Genomic DNA, 20,891 nt, shown 5'->3' on the forward strand with positions numbered 1-20,891 from the left:
AGCTGCCATCACCCCACCACCTCTCCTGGGGCTAATGATATGGTGTCCACCGACAGCAGGGCCAACACAGAGAAAATTACCCAGCTCAAGCCCACCTTCACAGAGCTCACAGCCGTGGCAGGACAACTCCTGCTTTTATCCGTGAGCTGACTGTGTTTCAGAGACTGCCAAGAGGATAAGAGCAGGGTTGGAGCCTGCCTATTTAATGAAAGACAGAGGCTGGAGGACGTGGTTCACAGCTCCCTCCAGGTGGACAGACACTGAAATGTGGCTGAAAGCTACAATCTTCCCTTAATTATCCCACCAATGGTTTTTTTTTATTATTATTATTAAAAAGTCTAGACCTGTTCTTCCCCTTTCTCGCACAGCGCAGAGGTCGGCAGAATTACACGTGCGTAAAATCCTGCCCCATCAAAGGGTCAAGGTTGACTTCTTGAAGCAGAAACCCCAGGGCATCCCAAAAATCTCCTAAGGGCTTCACCTGGGCTTTGATAACGCCAGTTGGGTGGCATGGGCCACTCCAGAATTTAAACTCCTTTGCCTTCATCCTGAGTGCGGTTCCTTTTCCAAACAGGATTTAAAAGCCCCCCCAAATTTCACACCTGAGTCTGCCTTCTGGTCTGGATTAGGAAAAACCTTCAAACCTACTGCTGGCACAAGAGGACAGATACCCCTTGAAGCCCCTGACACCTCCAGATCCTTATCAACAGGTTTCCCCAGCCCCTCAGGCTCCCAAAGCTCCGGCAAAAAGCCTGGAAGTCTGGAAAATTGTGTCCCTAGCCCAGACCCCAGTCAAGAGGGCTCCAAAGGGCAGGATCCCCAGGGAATCCGGGTGCATGGGGGCCACCAGCCCAGCTGGCAAGAACCTGGAGGGGTCTCACAGCATCACCCCCAGATATCCAAGGATGTTCATCCAAAGGGCTGCACTTCTCTGATAAAACCTTCTTGATGAAAAACCACAAGCCCACCTGCTCAGGAGGGCTTGGAGTATCTATACCTATTGCCAGGTGCCAGCACTCACCAGGTGCTGGAATTACAACCCTCCGGAGAAAGAAAGAGTTGAGCCGGACCTTTTTGGAAGGAGAACAGGACATCCCAAGGCAGATGCTTGAAATGGATGCTCCCTCCATGTTTTGTTTTTTCTTTTTTTTTTTTTCCCCAGCAGAAAACCCGAAAAAAGGGCGTTTTATCTCAGACCAGAGCGGGTAAGGCTGGCACCTCCCTTGTAGAGCTCCTCAACATCACTTCCAAGCCCATAATTACTTTCCCTGGAAACACAATCCCAGCCTCCTCCAGTTTCAGGATCTTGGCAAAAGCCATGATTTCCCCCCACCTTCAGATGCTTTGCATGTTAAGGTTGGGGTGGGGAGAAGAAGAAAGCCTCTGCCCCCTAAGCAACAGTCATAATGCTAGCCCTAACAGCCAGGAGCTGCTGTGGCCACCCCAGCATCGCTAAGGCTTGTACCAAGCAGGGATTTACAACACTGCCTCGCCAACGCCAGCAGCCTGCACAAAGTATTAGAAAAAGTGACTGAATGCCCCTCCTCCCGCTGGGGCACACAGAGCAATTTAGATGTGCTGTTCCCACCTGTCAAGTGTTTTTTAATTATTATTATTAATAGGTTTGTTATTTTTAAAAAATCCCCATATGCGAGAGCTGAGTTCAGCAAATTACTGTAGCTGAGCGTCAGTACAGAGAGACAGGAGAGCAATATCATGCTCAGTGGAATATTTAACAAGCGCTGATTGCCTGGAAACCTAACTTGGTGAAACCTGCAGGAAAGAAGCAGACTTGTAAAAAAGCCAGCAAAATAAATAAATAACCCACCGAGAGCGTGTGAGGGGGAGGCAGCGAGCAACTTGAATATTCAAAGCCTGCCTCCGCCCAGTCTCCCCCATAGATTTGCCTGCCAGAAGTGCAATGCAGGGCTTAACCCTACAGGAAGGTGGTCACAAAGGGGCTGATTCTGCTTTTGCTGGTACCAGCAAGAATAACTCAACCAAAACCACCGCACTGGGCTGTAGACTCAGACCTGGGCTCATAGCAGCCAGCGGGCAACTTGAATATTCAAAGCCTGCCTCCGCCCAGTCTCCCCCATAGATTTGCCTGCCAGAAGTGCAATGCAGGGCTTAACTCTACAGGAAGGTGGTCACAAAGGGGCTGATTCTGCTTTTGCTGGTACCAGCAAGAATAACTCAACCAAAACCACCGCACTGGGCTGTAGACTCAGACCTGGGCTCATAGCAGCACTCAGTGACTTGGAAGAATTCCCCCCCAGGGCACCTCTTATGGAAGAAAATCCAGCATGGACCATTTTCAAGGCGCTGGGCTGGGGAGACGTACAGCCCAGTCTTGGCTCAGCTCCCACTGTTCCCAGGTCAAGCCTTTTGCTGCCAACTCCGTGCCTCGGCTTGCCACCCCGTAAATCAGGGAAGATGTCCCCCGAATGCCAACAATGGCAATCTGTGGGATGCAGAGGGTTGACCAGAGCAAGGGGGAAAAAGTCAGCGTGCAGGCTGATGAGGGAGGGACCTCTCCGAGGCTTGGCCCAGCTCCGTGAACCATCATCCTTCCATGGGGTTAATGACAGACACCACCATGAGTGACGCAGCATCCCCCAGCACTGAAAGCAGCCTCACCCAGCACCATCACAGCCCTCTCCCATCACTTCGCCTGTGGGACTCACCCACAACGTGACACTATCCCAAATCCCACGTGAACAAAGCCCTGGTGAGGGTGGTCCAAAGGCTGGGTCTACCATGGCTCCAAGGAATCTGATGTCCACTGATTTCAGTAGGCTTTGAGCTCGTTATTGCTCTTGCAAATCTGTGCACAGACACCTGCAAGCACCAAAATTGCCGCTAAGCTAAGGGCCACTTGGTAGAGGCACGAAGAGATCCGCAGAAAAGGCTGCAACGCCCCGACTGCAGTGTGCTTCCCAACGCAGCCGAGAGCAATTGTGCTGGCTTTTCAGCAAAGCCAAATTCTCACCTCCAACGCATTTTCTACCTGTGCTCTATTAATCACACGATAACACACCCATGCTGCTGAAAACACAGGAGATATAAACACCCCTCCTGCAGTGCTCCTCAGGAAGGATGGGAAACAGAGGCATCAAATACACCACGTTTTCAACGTTGCAGGGAATTTTTTTTTTTCAGATATACTATAAATGCACTTTTAAAAATTCAAAGACAGCTTTTCTATTACTTGTGCCTTTGCTCAGCTTTGATTTTTCTTTTTTATACTTTCTTTTCTTTCTTTATATGTGTGCATGGCTTTTTTTCCTTTTATATGGGTAAAATCAGAAGACAATTAATATTATAGCGCTTTGAAGTCCCCCTGTTATTTATAGAATTTTTTCCCTGAAATCAAACATAGGTAGATATACTGCAGTGCAGATATTTTAACAAATCAAAACAGCTTCTAAGTTCTGTTGAGCCAGAGATCACAACTCTTTCTCCCTTAAATCGCTGAAAGACCTGTTACCATCGAAATGAAGACTCATGCCTCTAGTCCAGAAATTGCTTATGCTTATTCAACCCCGTAAGACCAGATTCGCTGCTGGACTATCTTGAAAAGTCAATGCTGAACTTTTCTTTGTTTCAATGGATTTAGCAGACGTTATACAGATGTAACCATGGAGAATTTCACCTTAAATTTTCATCGTAAGGTCCTTCTTTCATCCTCCTCAACAATTTTTTGGGATCCTTTTCCACCTACCCAAAGATAAGCACTGGATTCAACAATTTCATCACCAAATAAATACCAGTGCAAAAGTCACCCTGACATGTAAGACATGGAAAATGTTTGCAGGGAGGAGTTCGGATCTTCTGACCAAAGGTTGGTGTGGTTTTGGTCATCACCCAGAATACCAGTTCCTTTAGAGAGGTGGACATCGATCCTCGGGAACTCATGAACCCATTAATTCTCTCCATAGCAATATACTGGGACTTGTTAGGGGGGAAAAAAAAAAACCTTTGGGAGTATAAAAAGTGTCAAAAGGTCCAAGGGTCACAATTATCGAAATCAGACCGAGAGCGCAGAGAGAAAATGCCCGCCAAAATGAACTGCTTCAACAACCTAAAATGGCTAATTATGTAGGAAGAGAGACATCACACCAAGAATAACCATAATGAGCTTTGATTACACTGCGGCTTTCACATTTTATTCTTTCAAATACCCACCAAGCTCTTTGAAATTCAAGAGTTCTCTTATGTTAACATCAAAAGGTAAAAGCGCACGGAGGGCTGTGTACTTAGTCACCGCGAGAGATGATTAGCAAATTAAGAAAAAAAAGTCCAGGGTTTAAGCAAAAAGCAGGAAAAAAAAAGAAATAAAAAAATAGTCAGCAGAAAGTGCTAATTATACAGTTTCTGCACAACACCTGGCTTGTTTTTGCTTCTTTAATCAGGCTCGTTTCAGTTATGGCACAGACTCTATACGGTGCCGCTGCTGCCTAAGGAAGGAGGCGCGCGGCTTTGTCATTTCCCTGCCTCAGATGTGTCTGGATGCAGACAAGGTAGCAGCACGAGGGGAAGGTGCGAGGTGCTGGCTGTCCAGGACGTCACTTCTCTTACTTACAAGCACTGGAAAATGAAAGGCATGATATCTCCCTGCTAATTAATGATCTAAATATTTGATGTATTCACAGCACTCGCATCAGGACTTTTGCCAAGGATGTGTTTTGGTTTGTCAGTGAGAACTAAATAATTAAGTCTCCTTATTCCTGTTCTGAGGTCCCCAGCTGCAAGTTTGAAGAATAAATAAATAAAGACCACTCAGCAGAGTAAACGGGACTGTTTCACCCTCTGCCCAGCAGGTTGCCAGCACAGCAGCCTCCCATGCTCCTCTCCTGCCCAGCCTGTGCCAGTGCTGACCAGCCATCAAGCTCCCAAAATTGCCTTGCTGGAGAAAGTCACAGTATGATGGTCTCGGATGGTCCGGGAGCAGAGCATCACCCCAGGCTGCCTGCAGTTCTGCCTCGCCCAGCCCTGCCATCAGGGCAGGCAGCGTTTCTCTCCCCACCGCTCCCAGGGATGCTCCCAGGAATAGGGCACACACCAAACCTTGCTCCCTGCAGACCTCAGCAGGGGACGCCACACCACACCGAGCCCTGAAAGCATGACTGCCCACGCAGCGGTCGCCGCATCTCGGCATGTGAGCGTGCCGATGCCTGCAGAGGAGGGATGGGAAGGACAGAGGGTGGTATTCTCATAAGCAAGGCATGGAGTAGATCCCCCTAACCACATGGGATTACATGATGTGGAGGCACTATTACCCATCGCTGTCAAGAGCCCCAGCACCCAGCCCGGACCCAGGTAACGAGGAGCGCATCTTTCCTGGCCACGCTGCTCCTTCTCCTCCAGTGACTGCTTGGGGGACTTCCTTAAGCTCTCCCTCTGGAGGAGCTGGGCAGCTAGAGCTGGGCAATGAGCTGGATTCCCTTCCTAAATCCAGGCGAGCACAGGATGGAAAAAGAGGAAAGAAAAAATTGTATTTAAAAAAACCCCAAACCTCTGTATTGCTTATTCTCTTCCTTGCTCCTGCCTTCCCTCCTTGGGTTTACTGACATGGTCCCAGCCCTGTACTGTTGGAGACTCTCACGATCTTTAATGCATGGAGCCTTGGAGCTTGAAATATGTGAAACTGAACCGCAGGGGGATAAGAAACTTGCCCAAGGTCATTCAAAAAGTGAGCAGCTGAAACAACAACCCAATGGCAGTTTCTTCACTGTCTGCAGTACACAGTAAAAAAAAAAACTAAAAACAAAAATCTCAAGAGCCACTTTGCTATTCACCATCACCTCCTTTCTCCCCTCTTCTATTTCTCTTTCTCATGACACCCATCCCCTACTACCTGGACACTTGCACGTATTCACAAGCATAGTTACATACGCATTTATAAACGCTGACTACATCATTTGCAGAGATTTGGGCATTCGATTAATTTAGCTTTTCTTTTTTTTTTCCCCCTTCTTTTTCTTCCAGCTGGCAAACAGTCAGAGAAAAGATCATGAAACTTTTAAATTAATTCATTATTCAACACAGTCCACTAGCTTTTCTCAATAGCTCTGATGACACAAGTTGTTCGTAAACGAACTGTCACAAACGCTTGCAACGTGACTTGCGTAAGGGCTGCTGCGGAGGCCATGTACTGGTGCCTCTGCTTCACAGGTCAGAGCACTCGCATCCTCACCAAGAGCCAAACGCAACACACTGAGCCTGCGATACAGCTCAGCCTCAGCACTCGGTGAGCATTAAAGCTCTCAAGCACCTAGGAAAAGCATAGGAACACCAAAAAACCCTCCTGCTCGTCAGGTACGTGGTCCCTTCTGCAGGAGCGGATTTCCTCCTCTGCTATGGGGCACCTTCACCAGCATTTCCCTCTGCCACTACTCTGTGTTTACATGGGGTCCTGTAAGAAGTGCTCCCTTTGGGGGGCCGGCGCCCCATCACCCCATGGCTTTGGACAAGCTAAGCACTGTCCCTTTGCCCTGCTTCTTGCTCCTCCCACGGCGGTTAGCTGAGAACATTCATTTTGCAATGAGGCTGGAAAACCCAACTTGCTGGAACTCAGAAAACCAGGTTTGCAAGCCAAAATCTTCCACTAGCCATGGACCTCTCTGTTCCTCAGTCTGTCCATCTGGGTTATACCACGAACACACCATGGAGATGTACTGGGGAGAACAGGGTAGAAGAGGTGCCCATTTTACTCACTGCCATGCTCAAAGTGCTTGGAGACACTTGGCCACAGACTACTCCAAAAGGCACAAAGCAGTGTCAGGAAGACAGAGTTTGTTTTGAATGGCCATGGAAAATGATCCATGTTGTTACAGCCACCATGGGATGGAGTTCTCTGGAAGATCTAATTAAACTAAGCATTTGCCAAGCAAGGGGGAAAAAACAGAGCAGTCAGAAGGCACAGCAAATTAACCTACAGAGGCTGAAGAGGCAGACGAGCTCTCAGCTGGGTCCAAAAACAGGCAGGGAGGTGGCAATACGTGCACAATCATGGCTGGAGAGGAGCAGAGCAGCAGCCACGTCACCAGCGCAATCTGCCACCAAGGGCTGGTACCCCTAGGGCTGGTTGGATCAAAGCAAGCCTCTAAGTACTGCATCCAGGAGGAAAATGGTGAACCCTGATGGCAGGAGGCCACCTCCAAACCATGAGGACTAGAAAAAAGAGGGTCAGCTCAGGATCTCAGCCCAGGGAGAGGCAGGGGAGATGGGGACCCACGGCTGTCATCTCGGTTCCTCACTGCCCAGGCTTGCCTCTGTGGTACAGCTCAGTGGGATGCTCCACCGGGCTCTGGCACTGTTTGCAGATCAGCCTACAGGAAAGAGGGCTCAGAAGGGGCCCCAGAGCTGGAGAAGACCTCCCCACAGACAAAACACGAGCACTGGAATCGCCGGGGCATGTGAGTGGGGAGGAGCGGTGCACGGGGGCAAAGCTGTGGTGAAAATCACATGCAACCGGGTAAGGAAGGCAGTAAAGCCAACTAATCAAGTCAAGCAAAGAAAAGAAGAGGAACAAGGAAGAAAGTCTTTTTATAGCTGGAAATCAGAAACTTCAGAGGACAATATCCTAAAGCAAGAAGGAAAAATTCAAAACTACCCATATTTCTAACCATGGCATCATTGCAATGAACAGTTCTCTAATGAAGCCAGGTATGGGCGATCCAGGCATAAGAGCCGTATCATGGGTCTAACATTTCTCATGTGACAACATCACTCATGATCGTACTTGCCAGGATAGTCAAGTGCCGAGTTATGGGGAGAAATGAGATTAAAGTCCATCCCTGTACTTTACATGTTATAAGCATCCTATATCTCAGGGGCTAGAGGACTGCACTTGGCTTTGCCTTGCCATCTCTGTTACAATGGGTTCTGGAGAATGGCAAACCTATGCAAGGCACTGTAAAGATACAAGAGAAGGTCCAGGATCAAGTAGGTGGTACACAGCAGCAAGCGTCAGTGCTATGCACACCCGAAATCCACACACCCTAGAGAGAGAAAGCGGTGACAGATTATTAAGTGTGAAGCGAAGGAGATGGGATCAGGCATGAAACCACAGAGCAAAGCAGGAATTTAATTTCAGGACTGTCAAACTTACTTGTGGCACTGGGTGCGCTCACCTGAGGAAGGATGCTATTTTCAGAGAACAGCCCAGTGAGGACGTGACAGTGAACAGGGCACAGCTGAAGTCTCCCCCCAGCCAGCAACCCCAGTCTGACCAGTACCAACGATGGCAAGGGGCCCCTGGGGATGCCAGGGTTTAACTGACAAGGCTTGCAGCAGGGCACAAACATTCACTATATGGGCATGAGACACACCTGCAAAACACTTATTACTGGCACAGAGCAAAACACACCCAAGCTCGCTACAGAGGAACCCACCAGCTGAGACCTGGAGATAAACCCCTCGAAGGTGCGGTGGACACACCTCACTAAATCTTCCCACAAGAAAACTTGCAGATTCAAGGCACACATTGGGATTAAACGCTGATTTCAAAACCCTGTGATGAAAATGAAGCCTTTAGTCTATCCACTACAGCAAAACACAGCCAAGAACAAACCAACAAATGAAGGAATGGCCACATGCCCAGAGTGCTCCACCATGTATCCAGAGGAGTACAGAAACCGTCCTTGAAAATCTAGTCTGCATGTGCACCATTAGGGCTTCTCAATTAGCAAGTCTTTCTGCCACTCGATGGGTCACTGGAGAAGCTCAAACAGCAGTACCGGAGCAGACATCTGCAGAACAATAGCTGTCCCTAGAGGACTGTGACAAAATACAGCTGAGCACTGATACCCAGCTGGATATAAAACCTCTTATCCCAGACTCTGTCTAATCTTCTGCTGCTCCCTCAAGAATGTCCTGTGCTAGACCCTGCAAAGGGAGCACAGCTACTTACTTTCCTGACCATCCCACTGTAAAACCTACTTCTCAGAGACCAGCTTTCACGCTAATTTCTCCTGGTAATCATTTGAGACCGTAGCTGGTAGGTCTGGTCCCATTGCTGCAGTGAGTGCAAACAGATTCTGCTTTTATTCACGAAAACCTCTAGCCCACTCACCCTTTTTTAAGAGCAGACTGGGAGCTCTTACCTCCGGACCGTCCTTAGCAGGGTCGACCTGGCCTCGTTGTGGAAGGTGATGATGACGCTGGTTGGCGGGAGGTCCTGGCGATAGTGCAAAGTCGTACACCTGGGGAGGGAGAAAGAGGAAAAGGCGGTTCAGGTGCTGGAATTCAAAGTGGGAGCTCACTTCATTAACACAGGCAGCAGAGTCCATCAGTAGATGGTCCTCCAGCCACTATTAAAAAAAACGTAAGTTCTTCTGCATGAATCCTTTCTGAAGGAGTCCAGAAACTGCCAAGTAAGTCACTGAGGATTAAAGCAGCAAAAAGAGCTTAACTGTCATTAATAGGAAGGGATGAGAAAGGAGGCACCCAGCTTGCAGCCCTTTTCTCTAACCGTTGCTTCCAAGCTAGCATACCCTCCTGGCGCCACCAGCCTCCCCCACCGACAGATAGTGGGAAGACAAACGCCCTTCCTTTTTGTCTTAGTTAGGGCAACGCCACCTTCAGCAAAGATACTCCTCACTGACGTTAGCACGGTGGAATCAGAAACAGGTCCTTCACGCCAAAGGTAAGGCACAAGTGAGGTGCCTGCAGAAGGCCAGCTGCAAATCTTATGCTGCCTTGGTGACTCTGTGACCTTCATGGAGCTTTTGGTGTCATTCCAGAAGTACTGGGTTATCATGCTGAGGTTTTTTTCTTCCTTAAATTGAGGCAGGGGCCCAAGCGCTCTTGCACCCACCCGGCTGGTGGCACCAGCAGAAGTAAGAGCATCAGTGCAGCTCCAAGCCACCTCATTCCCACCTCCCGAGGCTGCAATTTCCACCAGCCGGTTGCAAGGTGAGCCAAGTCCTGTTTCTAAATTGATTGTTTCCTTATTCATTCTGCCTTAATGGCATAACCTGAGTACAAGTAAGATTGGGATTTAACACTTTCCAAACCAGCCTGCAGAAGGTGAAAACCCACAACTGCAACCACAGCCCCTGCTGCCTCCTTCCCAGGAGGAAACATTGTAGACTCTGTAATTACTCTGACCTTTAGCTGCTGAAATTTGTGGCTTTTATAGACTGACGCCAACATATTCCTAGCTCAGGAAATCCAGATACACCTCTTACATCTGTGCTGCTCTTTCCAGGTCCCTGTCAGCCCCTGTGATGGCCTTAAGATGACACACCAGTGGCAGCAGGGCACCCCGTGCCCAGCCTGAGGAGCTCCCCATCACAGCCGTCATGCCCCTTCCCATCCACATGCCACTCGCCTGCTCTTGTGTCACTGCCCAGGTGCTATCACTACCACCCTCAAATGAAGCAGGAAAGAGAACTGAGCAACCACTCTTTCAAGAAACCATCAGTTTGCTCCCCCAAGGCTCTGGACCACGGTATCTGCAAGGTGAAGTAAAAACAGATGGAAAAATTAAGGTGGGGAAGGGGAGGAGAAAGCAAGTAACAGGAGCCAAATATTGCTGGTTCGTGCTATCAGCATGGCATGTTGCACCTCAGAAATGCCAAAATGCTTGAGATATTCTTTTTAATGAGGTTTTCCACCTTTTCGTTTTGAAATTGCATTTCTGATTATTTACAAAGTGACATAAATGAAAGGAAAAAAGAGTGCACAACAGGTGAAATAATTCCAAAGATAAGAAAAAAAATGACATCCTGGGTGGGACAAAATATTTGCGAGCTCACACTAAATCAGTTGCTGCCTTCTTTCATCAAAACCTTTCCCAAATCCTGCCTCAACTTGACCAAAGCAGATTTCTCATTACTACCCTGTTCTTTCGGCATAGTCACCAAACCTGCAAAATTCATCATTCAATCAATTCTAATTCTAGGTCCATCCTCAAAGGACACTAAAGTTGCATGGCCACTCCACATGCAGGAGAAAATTCAGAGATGTTGCCCCGTGCGACAACACTCTCATTCATCAAAGTTACATCTCAGGGATGTTAAAAGCAGACAGTTTCTGAATTACTAAACAGCACCAGGTCATGCCCCGACCTGCTCGACTGGGTCACTGTGGCCTCCTGTGTCATCCAGTAACCAACTTCAGCTGAGCTTTCCCAACCTGATATGATGAGAAAGAAGCTGCTGCTGCTGCTCGACGCCTGGTTTGCCGCGCTCAGGCTCAGCTCTCGCTTGCTTTGCAGAGCTGCAGGGACAGACTACGACGATTGCTCTCCCTGTGCTATTTATACACCATTATCTCCTAACCGTTCCCAGATGCGTGTCCTTCCACCCACTTCCAGCGCGGCATCAGGAGGGGTTGTGTGGAGCAAACAAGGGAAGCTATTTCTGGAAAAGAATGAAAGAGGGTGGAAAATAGAAAGTCATCAATACTTTACTTATGTTATTACAATAGTTAAGAAGCTAACAAATAAAGCCACAGTGGATGCGTGCTGTATCACCCACCAGTGGGAGTGCCAGGGATATTGCACGCTGGCTGAGTGTGCCCGCGCTGTGACGAAGGGTCCTCGTGTGTGACAACTTGATTTTAAAACTCCAGATGTCTACGCACCCGATCAGCCTAATTAGACTACATGCATGAGGAAAACACTGAAACATCATATATGAGCACCTCCAGAGCTTGGTCACTGGCTCTGTGACTCCCCCCTGACTTCTGTCTAATGAGGCTCATCGCATCCCAAAGACGGGACTGATGACTGCACCGCTGCTACGGAGTGGGCAGGGACCTGGCAGCACCCCCAGCCTCGCTTCGGCTCTGTGACCAGCACTGCACCACAGGTGGGACTCGCCTCCCCAAAAACCAGCCCACAAAGGGTTAAGCTGAGCTGCTGCATCCGCCAGGGCTCCTCTGGGGTCCCTACGTGGCCCTGACTCTGCCCTTGCTCGGGATTTTACCCCTGGGCCCTTCCTTCAGGAGCCCTCCCAAACTTTCCTCCAGTTGGTTCCTTTTTATTTTTTTTTCCTTCCCCCGCCAGCGTAACTGCAGCTAAACATCCTGGCTCCTCAGAAGGCAGATTTCAGTTTAAGTTGTTGACTACAAGTGTTTCTTTGGCACTTGCTTGGGTAATAAAAACCACAGCTTGGAAAAGCATTAAATCCAGCATGTCCAGAATTATTTTGTGTGACAATTACATCTGGGGTAATTTCAATTTAATACCTCACTGCAAGTGAAAATTGCAGCATGCAGCCCTAAAATTGCTGTAATAATGAAAATAAACCCACTAAGAGCTGCCTGTGCTACCTCAGGCTGTCACTGGATAAACATTTTGTGCTGCTTATGGTATTTCATAGGTCACCCAATTGCCAACAAGAAAAAAACCAAAAACAACACCCACAACATTTTCAGGAAACCAATGAAAGTTTGAGGGGGTTTTTTATTGTTAAAAAAAAAAAAAAGAAAAAAAAGCCATAATAACTGCATTGCTTATGTTTGCAGTGTGTTGAAACTCACTGGCTGAAGTAATTTAAAGTTTCATGCTTTGAAACCTTGTAGCAGGACTGGGGAGCAATCTTAGCACAGCAAGTGCTGCCAGGCTGAACTGTCTGCAACGTGGGCTGCTCCACCAACTCACAGCATCTGGGGGGCCAAAAGAAGAGAGAAGCTAGGCCTGCTCTAAAAACCCCAGAGAGAGCATGCAGCCAGAGAAACAATTATTATTTCCTCCTGCAAACCCAGAAATCAAACTTTCATTTGATGGGAAGTTTCACTTTTCTGTTTTAAGGTTATTTCCCATTCAAATTTGAAATAATTTCAGAATCAGAATGTTATGAAAGGGGCATGCTGGCTGCAGACACCTTAGGAATCACCCTTGGAAAATCCCAGCCTGGATTGGTTGCTTGCCGTACTTCAGGGTGGAAGGAGCAGCACCTCTCATCTCCATGTTCCCACTATGCCGTTAACAGCTCAGGAATAAATTATGGCATACCCGTTTCTGGGGACAGGGAACAGAGAGCCGGAGCCCTGCACTCATCACAGGAATCGCAAAGCCCTCCTGCAGAGTCCCAAACTTTGGACACGCCAGTGTTCCTCACAGGCCTCCGAAGTCCCTCACTCTGAAGAATTTTCTTGGGTTGCTTCGGCCCTTATGCTCCTGGTGAGCGACGGGGTATCACACCCTGGTGGCCTCTGCACACAGCTGCCCCTGCATCCCTAGAGGTCCTCCTGATGGGGCAACACACGTCCATTCCCTGGGCATTTCAACGTGTTTTACGTTTAAAATGGCAGACTTAACTCATAGTGCCCCTCACCAAACCAAAGCCCACCTTGGAAACACCACTATGCAGCACAATGGTAAAGACTAACGGTGTGAACAGAGATGGACCCTGTTCCTCAACCCCTCTTGGTCCACCCCTGGGCTCATCCAGAGTGTGTTTTCTCCTTGACATGTGCCATCATGTGCCCACAGAGCTGCACTGTGTCTCCCAAAACGCACCTCTCATGCTCATGTTCTCCTGTGTCTCGTTAACTTCCTTCAAGAGATGATTATCCTCATCCCGCTCCCCCAGCTTCCCCTGCCAGGCTTCTGCTCATTCCTTTTTTCTGCTTCGATGGCCATCACTTGCCAACAGCTCTGTTTTGAATTTTTAACATTTTCCATGAAGCCCAAACTCTCCTTCAACACAGCTCACCACTTCCAAAGCGCTCTCTGCATATTTATTTCGAACAGCCAGCTGCATCAGACAGAGCTACACATCTTTGAACTCCCTCCTGGCCCCTCTCTTCTCCTTGGAAACACGTGGGAGAGCAGTCTCATCACCATACATCTAAACCGAGAGTATTTGGGTTTGTCTCCACATTGCACTCACAAGGCTCTCCCTCTCACAATGACCCAGAGGACAAGTACCCGCCATCAGAAACAGTATGGGTTCACACCACCACCAATGGACAAACCTACAAGCACTTCGAGTTTCAGATGACATTCCTCGAGTCTGACTAGCTCTCCAAGCTTGACAGCTCTCTTGAGTGAAGACATGTGCAAGAGTCATGTCACAGCAGTGCAACTACCATGAGCTGCATGTTATAGATTCGGATGCTTCACCAGAAGCAGAGAACTTGGTGGAGAAAGGGGAAAAACATAAAAAGTCCTTTTAGCTCACAGAAAAAGTGAGCTAAATTACACAAATCTCCACAGCAACTTCGAGGAAGATATAATACTAATGTCAAAGCTCTCAGCTCACATCTCTGCTGGAAAAAGAGATCTTGCCAGCCTGGTGTACACCTCTGAAGGGACTCAGCCAGTCAGGACCGGAGCAAGCCTCTGCTCCAGCCTGGCCTTGGGCTGGACCAAGTCATCCATGCCTGGGAGAAGCCTCTACAGCTTTGCTCAGGCTACACACCAGTCAGTCAACGACTACCTCCCAGGGACCTTGCTGTCACCCCACACCCAGCCGGAGAGACAGAGCAGCAGGGAAAGTGGAGAAGAAAGACCAGAGATGCTGAAAACGTGTCTGTACCTTACCAAAGGGACAGGAGCCAGTCCGCTTCTGGAAATGGGTGGCAGTCCAGGAAAGAAAAACAAGGAGAGTTTTCTTTTATCATTTTTCTTTCTTATCATGAAAACCAGCTCAGCCCTCTCTGGGTTGAGCTGCTTCACCTAACTATTGTGGCTGGGCATCTTTGGTGTAGTCACTGCAATTCCTCCCTCCAGGACCCCAGAGGAAACCGGAGCAAGTCATGACAACCAACCAGGTGTGAAAAATTACTCCCTTGGAGGAAAATGAAAATTACTGCCCTAGGGAGCGAGGAAGCCACCCACCGTAAGCAAGCAAACAGTTGCCGGTGGGAAGGAAGAGATTAGAGCCCCAGCTGCCTTGCCCCGGCCAGTAGCAAACGTGCCCGGGCTCCGCATACCTGCAGGGATGGCAGGACATGCAGGCACCTTGGTCATACCTCTCAGGACAACCTCTCAGGGTGGCATAGCCCCCAGCCAGTGGGAAACCATTGTGCCTAAACCCTGTCTTTGAGCTGAAGCAAAATTACAGGCGACTTCCACGAAAATACTCTAAAAATAGGAACCCTGGACTTGTTGCGATTTACAGCTATATAGCAATATATGTGCCAACTCATACGGAAGCTAATGAGTTCATAGAGCTTACTGCTGGACAGGACCATGCACTGTCTCACCTGACCTCTGGGTAACACAGTCTCTGGCATTTTTCCCAGTTATCTGTGCATTTCTCAGTTATCCGTGCGCTGAGCCCAGTGACTTATGTCTGACTGCAGAGTACCTTTCAAAAAATCATCACTTCATGCCCTCCTGAGATGGAAAATCCAAGAAGCACTGTTTACGTTACAGTCAATGTGTCAGTTTCATACAACAGTATAAATGGGATACGACAATTCAGTATTTGCATGACTGGAGCACATAGAGGAGTCGGTGGCATGACAGTCACTACCCTCAGTCCTTCTTGGCTCTCCCCAAGCCACTCTTCCTGCACGTTACCTCAGAATATCTTGTCACTCAGCTTTGAGAGACCTTCAGAATCCTACTTTGTCCTTCCAAGGTATGCCAGCATCTTCTCCTCCTTCCATGGGTATGCTTTGCACCCCCTCAATCACGATGAGGCTGCCAAACGGAGGACTGACCGTGGTCTGCCTTGCTGCACATCTCCAGCACCACCATGTACTGCGTGCGCTGGCTGGCACCTGGGGCTGTGCCAGGGGATGGCTGCTAGCAGCAAGCAGGCTGCTTGCACATCCTGCACTTGGAGTCGGATCTGGGACAAAGACCTCCCGAGAGAGCTCTGGGGTTTCCTCCATAACGCCAAGAGCTTTGATGCTGACCATTCCACCAGGACACACCACAATTTGAGTGTGAATGTCGCTGCTCAGAGCATATATGTGACCTTTGTAGCACGACAGGAAGAGCAGTGGCTGCGGGGATTGCTACCTGCTGCAGACCCTCTTGTGTCTATCCTGGTCCTGCAGGTCCACCTCGGGCTGGCCGTGACTGTGGGCAGGTTGGTGCTACCGAAACACCAAAAGGCCTAGAGCAAAGAGAGGCTGAAAAATCAGCTGGAAGGTGGAGGACTCTGGAAAGTCAAAAGGAAAAGGAAAGCCAAAAGGAAAGAAGAAGGGACAAGGAGTCAGATGTCAGCTGGCGATGCCATGTGATTGCAGGGAACGCCAGCTCAAGTTTGGCTTGCAAAGTGAAAAAATAGCCTTGAGAAAGGTTGGTAGGATTTCTCTGTGCTGGACTGGCACGCGCCTCAGGTTTGCATTCCCAAAAAGGGACTGAAAAATCCCCAGGGTAGCATGCAACAGCCTCAGTGGCTGCTGGGGCTGGGAGAAATGGGGACGATACAGAGAGAGGAATCCCTGGTTAAGCAGACGACTTGGGGGTGTGCAAGGGCTTGAGTGAGGGTGAGGAGGCACATCTGCAACAAATACTCAATGGTGGTTAGCATCAGAGCTGACAAGGAATTATTTAGGAGGCTTTAACTAGATGTAATTGGGTAAAACTGTAAGGAAGACCATCAGGAAAACGCTGCCAGGGCGCTGAACCAGCTCTGGCTGTAGATTAGACTCCCAGAGGAACCTGTCCAAGTCCCCACCCCTCCCCTCCCCAGCACATGCTACCACAAAAATACTAGAAAACAGGCAAAAGAGAAGAGCCCTCCCAAGGGCAGGAGAAGATGCAGCTGCTGATGAAAGAGGTCTTCTCAGCCTCCGTGTTCTTCTGAAGTCGATGTGCTACCATGAATGTGATGGTGACAGCTAGGGCTTGCCTGAAGGCAAGCAGCTCCAAGCCTTGGCAGGGGACCACCACGCACGCTGCCCACCAGGGCAAACACCTGCAAACAGGAACCCGGGTTCAACTCAACGGCAGGTTGGCCTGAGAAGGTCAGCCTTCTTGGGCTGGCCAAGAAGGACATTTCTCTACATAGCTTCTGGAAATTGAAACAGTGCTATATTTGGCTAGTGCACAATTACTGTTTCCTCTAACTCACTGCCTCTTTTGGTCTCTTTCTTTCTTTCTTTTCCCTGCAAGATAGATATCTAAAACATTAATCAAACGGCTAAATTCGAAGAAAGGGGAAATGCAAGAAAGCAAAAATAACCTTCTGTGCATGTGACGTGCTGCTGCTGCAAACCTCAAAACTGACGAGACGAAGCATTTATAATTTATTAAAAATTAGCTGGATTTTTGTCTTTGGAAAAGGGGAGGGGAAAAAAAAGAGAACCCTCTAGAAAGGAAGGAGAGAATAGCACGGCTGCATTTTAAAACAAGTTAAACCAGATTGTGTGTCTTGATTTGCAAAGCAGCTCATGAATAATTCAGATTTCTAGGGCCCTCCACACAGACTCAGGGTCTGTCTTGCTTCTTGACTCCCCCCACCCTTCCTTCCTCAGAACTGAGGCAAAAAGAAAAAGGAGCCAACAAAAGTGAAAAAAAGAAAACAAAAAAAAAAGAACCTTCTTTGTTTTCAGTAGAATTTTAAATTGTGGCCAAATTTCTGATGCCAGTTTTACTGGAATACCAGAACTGACATCAAAGGTTTTCACTTGGTGAAAGTAAAAGCAAAATCTGGCACCTTGCACCCTCCTGGAAAGCCACCAATCCTTTACTAAAGATCTTTAGAAGCCAGGACAACCTGAAATTACATTTCAGAGAGTCAGAACCACAGATGTAAAGATTCATTAGGGAGGACACTTTCTGACCAGAGCTTCCTGGCACCACATGGCAAATCAAAGCAGAGAAAGTCCCCATCCCCACAACGCCTCCTTAGTCATAACTGGAGAAGCACAAACCCAACTCCACGCTGTGATAGCTTAAAAACTCTTTAAGCATGCAGGAATCTGCAGCGCTTACAGCAAAAATCAACCCAAATGGCCCCAAAACATTGCCTGTGATCGCCCTTTTGCTACAGTTGACAGAGTAGGACTTTAAGGCGCTGGGTAGCTGAAAAAACAAACAAGAGTTTGATGGAAGAAACTGTCTCATGGCCTTAATTATCAATAGTAGCAAGCCTCAGAGAATTAGTTCCATTGCTTACTAATACTCAACTTCGATTTCAGCCTACGCAAACATACTGGGTCAATAGAAATACCGAGACAAGCATGAAAGTTAAACAAACAACTTCATTCTGTCAGAATTACTTGGAGCAAGTTATCAGAGTAATCGATGGCACGTAATAACTATAAGACAAGTGGTCAATATGTTACAGCAATCAAAGGCAGAGGATGGCTCTAGCAGAGAGTGATCAATGGCACCCTGGGAATGCCAAAGCATTTGGTGATGAAGCAATGTCCATCATGAAGTCATCAGCAGACCCCGGTATGGTTCAGGAGAGCGACACATCACTCTCTGCAATGAGCACCAAGACAAGCAAGGCTTTCTCTTCCCTATAAAAACCCCAGGATCCTCTCTGTCCATTGCAGGGAAGGAGGCATGTGGAGTTTAAAGAGGAGACCCGATGCCTCCATGGATTGACCGGTGTTGGCACACCCATCCTGAGGGCCATGGCTGGGGCTGCGGTCAATCCTGGTCTATCAGAGACCCCCATCCCTCCCTCCAGTGGGAAGAAGCCCTCCCCCCAGCGCAGCAACCGCCATGGCGATACCACGTCCTCCCACCGACGGTTCCTGCAGCTGCCGATGGGCATTGCGGCATCACTTCCACTCCAGCACATCATTTGTTCCAGAGGAGACCAACCTGTACTTTTCATTTGATACTCAAAATCACTTGCTTTTAAATACAGCCTGTAATTTTTAGATGACTAGAAGTGTCAAAAACATTTGAGATCTAAATGAATTTTTTTCCTTTTCAGGATAAGAAAAACAGATCTCTTTGGCCTTAAGTTTTCCTCTGTTTTTACTTTTAGATTCACTGGGAGTTTTGCTTTTGGTTTATCCTGAAATTGCTAACTCCTGGCTTTTCTTTTTCTTAAATAACCAAAAAAATGAAACACGGTTATTCACTCAGCTCTACCGAGCCCTATCCACCCACATAGCCCCCAAATTCAGGCTCTAGAGATGTGGCACTGACAACACCGACGTAACCCAGGTGTGAGGAGCAGAGCGGATCCCACCGCTCACTCCGTCTCCATTTCCAGCTTCAGCCTCTCGAATGAAAGCAGCAGCACCTGTGCCCGGATGCCACTCACCTTGAAATGGAGCAGTTCATCCTCAGGGCACAGCGATCGGCAGGTCACTGTCTTTTATTAAATTCCCAGCTCTCCTCCCTCCCTGTCCCCCATCATGACAAGGACATGCAGAAAGATCACTGCGCCACAGACAGATATCTGGGGAACGAGCTTTTATCTCTGGGTGAATGTGTTGCAGAAGTGGAGCTAATTAACTGGGACTCTGTTTTTGAAAAAGGTTAATATTTTATCACGTCTTCTATCTTGAGGAATAATTAGCCCTGGCAGTACTAGCTCTGCTGTTTCCCAAGGGACTGAGCGAGAGACTGGAGACTGGAGAGAGACACGTGGTATTGATGGATAGACAGCATCTCAACTCTGGGCTAACAGTACATCTAACCAGCAGTTACTTCTCAACACCGACTAACCTGCCGTAGAATTATTAACACAGGCAAAACTGCGCTCCAAAGGCTGTATGTATTCTGCTTGTCCTAGTCTACGCCCTCAGGTACAGGGGATGCTTTAAACCAAGGCACTGCGACTCAGTCAAGAGCTTCACAGCTCCGGCACCGGGGCATCAGTCCAAGCCCCTTCTCCCCAGGCACCGCGGCTGGTGCCAGCTCTGGGGCAGTCTCTTCCCTTGTTGCTCCAATGCCCTGGTCTGCACAACATGAGGGAAACCCCAAGCACTCCCCCAACTCTTCCATCCCAACGACAAACCTGTTCTCACGGGGGGAACCAACCGCTGAAGCAAATTCCCACAGGGACTGTGAAGAAGAAGGTCCCCCCGGTGCTTGCACAGCAGTCCTCATCAGGGGGTACAGCGCACATCATCTCCCCCTGAGGCTGCTAAGAACAGGGCTGGGATGCAAGCAGATTAAATGGAGAAATTGGAAAAGGACGAGGGAAGTCTCATTTCAGATAGACCCAGAACTATTTTCTGCGTGCATTTTTCTTGGCAAAATGCAATGGACAGGTGGGTGGGAATTTCCAAAATGAAATCAAAACTGTCTCACGGGGAAACAAAACCAAAATAACTCAGGTGAAGGAAATCTATCAGTTGGACAGGAGGGAGAAACTGTTTTCAGCTTTTTTTCTCTCTGAAACAGCAATTTTTGGCAAGCAAAACATCAGTCCAAACAAAATAAAGGCGTTCTCCAGGGAAGAGACAGCTAGGATGGGGGCTGTGCCTGCTCCTGAGTGAGCTCCTCGGACTCTTCTCGGGAGGATGCCTGTTCCGTGCGGATGCTCCTCCTACCCAGCGAGGCACGGTGGGGCTGGGACAAGGGACAACTTGGAGAAACAAAACACAGCACATCATAGGAAATTTAATGTTACACCTGGAACAGTCCGGAGTCACCCTCCCTGCCAGGAGCTGGGCTCCAAGACACCAAGATCCTATGGGCTCCCCTGGTACCCGCACTGCCGATCCCCTTTGCTCTGCAGACATCTTTTAGCCGAGAACACAGCTCAGGAATCGTTTCTGCTCGCTGCGCAGACAAGTGCCATAACTCACACTCCTAGCACAGCTCTTTCAGATATAACTAGCTTTGCCCTCCAGAAAAAGAATTAGTAACACAGCCACTTAACTGACACATCCTCCTGCATTCAAAACACCCGCCTATACATTTCCATCAGCTCCTCATACAGTCTAGCTCACTCCTCAACTCCTTCCCAAGAGTCGCCCTCATCCTTCTCACTCAAAAAAAAGGAGGGGGAGGAATAGGACTGCAAATCCACTGCTGCAGAATAAGCACCGTC

The 20,891-nt window shown here is 48.5% G+C and overlaps 1 protein-coding gene across 1 annotated transcript in view; it reads right to left on the reverse strand.

Moving 5' to 3' along the window:
* Positions 1-20,891, reverse strand: part of GALNT14 (polypeptide N-acetylgalactosaminyltransferase 14) — a 114,466-nt gene that overhangs the window by 31,907 nt on the left and 61,668 nt on the right. The window contains exon 3 of the mRNA XM_009333688.1: positions 9,111-9,209. Within this exon, the coding sequence (XP_009331963.1) occupies positions 9,111-9,209 (99 nt within the window). The remainder of the gene's footprint in view (positions 1-9,110; positions 9,210-20,891) is intronic.

The sequence above is a fragment of the Pygoscelis adeliae genome, unplaced genomic scaffold, assembly GCF_000699105.1.
Source record: "Pygoscelis adeliae isolate BGI_AS28 unplaced genomic scaffold, ASM69910v1 Scaffold1, whole genome shotgun sequence".
Taxonomy (NCBI): Eukaryota; Metazoa; Chordata; class Aves; order Sphenisciformes; family Spheniscidae; genus Pygoscelis; species Pygoscelis adeliae.